The following is a 2555-nucleotide window of genomic DNA, read 5'->3' as shown; positions in this document are numbered from 1 at the left end:
ATTTTAGAATTTTTTTTTGCATATATATAGTGTTATGTACAAGTTTGTGAAGTAGTTAAGTTGGTCTAGTTTAAGTTAGAAGTTCAAATGGTTATGAGTCCATTTATTTCCCTTTACCCAAACCCAAAATATTCAAACCCATCACTCAAAACCGATTCACAAAATACCCGGAACCAAAAAGATTGCAATTCCCACCTCTTGACGATCACGTCTGCTTCTTCCTCCTCAATTTCTCTTCTTAGTTGTCCAAGACTATCCAAGGCTCAAAGAACCTCACCGGTCACCAAAAGAGTTCTTCCCAACTCCTCAGAAAATTGATTACCAACGTAAGCTCGTGAGTTGAAACCCTATTTAGTTTTTGTTGATTTAGAATATCTTTCTTGTCATTGTTGTCAATTTTAACTCTTAGTTAATTGATGTAAGTATTGCGGCTTCAATTTGTTAAATGTTCTCTAATTACTAGGGATTTTGTTTTCTCCGAGTTGATTTAGCCATCTTTACTGAAGTGGGTACGTCAGATTTCACTCCTTTTGACCCGTACAGACAAATGATTTTGTATCTCATACAAAGACATTATAACATGCTTTTGGTTTATGATCCTTTGTAATACTCTTATTACCTTTAAGGTTTTCTTCCTCAATAATGTTTCAGTTTTTGAAGATCTCTGTGATTCGAAAGTTTTAGCCTTAAGCACTGGTTTCAAATCTCTGAAAATTAATTTGAACGTAATGCCTCGTTCAGGTAAATGTTCAGACACATTTTATGCTAAGCTTTAGAAAATTGTCTTCTTTTCCATTTTTATGTTTTGATTTAGTAGGTTTTGACTATTCCAATTGTTTCATTAAAGTTTCTTCTTCGAATTTAAATGACATATATACATACAAATTATTAGGCTTCAAATTACAATCCATGGTGAAAGATGGACTAAGAAGGCACATATTAATAGAGACTTGAATACAATGTGGCATCTTAATGACAGTAAACTTTTTGCACTTGAATATAAACATCAGATTGGAATCAACATACGTTCATGGCATTTTTAACCTAAAAAGGCATGTCTCCATAATTATCTGTTTGAAGGGGTTAGTTGTGATAGAAATAAAGAAAGTTGTCTCAGGTTAATAGTGGAAACCCATCTATTAAGGTTTAGTACTCTATATATTAGATGAATTCCAGTTTCATAAGCGTAATATTCACCATAACCCATATAACCTAGTTTCATGCAACGCAGTTTTGGAGTTAAGGATAGAAGGGAACAGGATAGGAAATTGAGCAGCCAACCGCTGCTCTCAACTCTTTACCTTCTCATATCATTTCCTCATTTCACTCCTAAAGAATAGATGATTAACCCTAGATTGTCCCACTCTTCCTCCTGTACCACTTCCTTCCACTTTCTCCACCTTAAATTATGTTTTAGTGAGACAAGTTGTCTTCACTATCATTGATTAAAAGTGGTTTCTCTTTTTTTTTTTTCTAGAAGACTTAAGAATTCTATTTTCAGAATCTCTGCAGTCTTTCATGACCATATAAAGTGAAAGAAGTGACAAGAAATTCGTCTGCATAAAATAACCTACCGTGACCACTAAACTCCTCTTCCAGAAAGCGCTGCAATTAGGCTTTTCCATTTAGAAAAAGCACAAAGTTCTCTGATTAGATTTGACAACCCGGACCGAATCCCTCAGTTTTGTAGATCCTAACTATAAAGAGATGATATAACAGTAACACTGCAGGAACGCCCAATTTGGTGCAGTCAATTTCATGGACCAAACCAGAGTATAAAACTCAGTTTTTGCATGTACGTATTACAATTGGTGTGAAAGCACAAGAAAAAGCAGTATGAATATCAGTTTATGCATGTAAGAAGAGCAAGTTCATACCAGATATTGCTGCAAGAGTCATATCATCTGAATATCCGCCATCTCGAAGTCCAGTGACAATACCATACAAGTCTTTTCTGAAATCATCTGCATGCATCTGTGTGCACAGAGAATGAAACAAGACCTTCAACATTTAACCATGGTCTCCACATTTATATGAGATGCGTGTATGCTAAACTGTGATTTATACCATCATGCAGCCTCCCCATAGAAAGAATGTCCTTCCACCAGTTGCAAATCCCATTGAACAGGGCTGATAAATACAATACTTTATCAACATTCAAGGATAAGGCATAAGAAACCTACCACAATACTAAGCATGTGGAATAATTTAATCAATACATCATTCCGTTACAAATCCGATGCAAAAAGAACGAACTAACAAACTCATCATTGCCACTGTCATTATCAAACATGATCATAACCACCTTAGTGTTTTCATATCAAATTGACATCTGCAATGGAGCATGACTTAAAGTTGAGAAAACTCCAACAAAAGAATTGACAAAGGCTGCACAGCTGGTTGTCAACCTAACATCCGCCTTCAAGGTTTAAAACATTGGATAATGGAAAACCATTAGGAACTGATAGGGTCCTGCCATGAAAGCACTTGAAGGCAGCTGGAAGAAAAATCTAACTTTTTGATTGTCAACCTATGAGCAAACGTCCAAAATTTCA

At 35.3% G+C, this 2555-nt stretch overlaps 1 protein-coding gene across 1 annotated transcript in view; it reads right to left on the bottom strand.

The window, feature by feature from the left end:
• The window catches only part of LOC109825929, a 12544-nt gene that overhangs the window by 3259 nt on the left and 6730 nt on the right, over nt 1–2555 (bottom strand). The window contains exons 8-9 of the mRNA XM_020392847.1: nt 2068–2130; nt 1878–1974 (exon numbers count right to left, since the gene is read on the bottom strand). Of these exons, the coding sequence (XP_020248436.1) occupies nt 1878–1974; nt 2068–2130 (160 nt within the window). The remainder of the gene's footprint in view (nt 1–1877; nt 1975–2067; nt 2131–2555) is intronic.

This window comes from Asparagus officinalis, chromosome 10 (assembly GCF_001876935.1).
Source record: "Asparagus officinalis chromosome 10, Aspof.V1, whole genome shotgun sequence".
Taxonomy (NCBI): Eukaryota; Viridiplantae; Streptophyta; class Magnoliopsida; order Asparagales; family Asparagaceae; genus Asparagus; species Asparagus officinalis.
The sequence above is the reverse complement of the archived record's forward strand: the minus strand, read 5'-3'. Positions and strand labels throughout refer to the sequence as shown.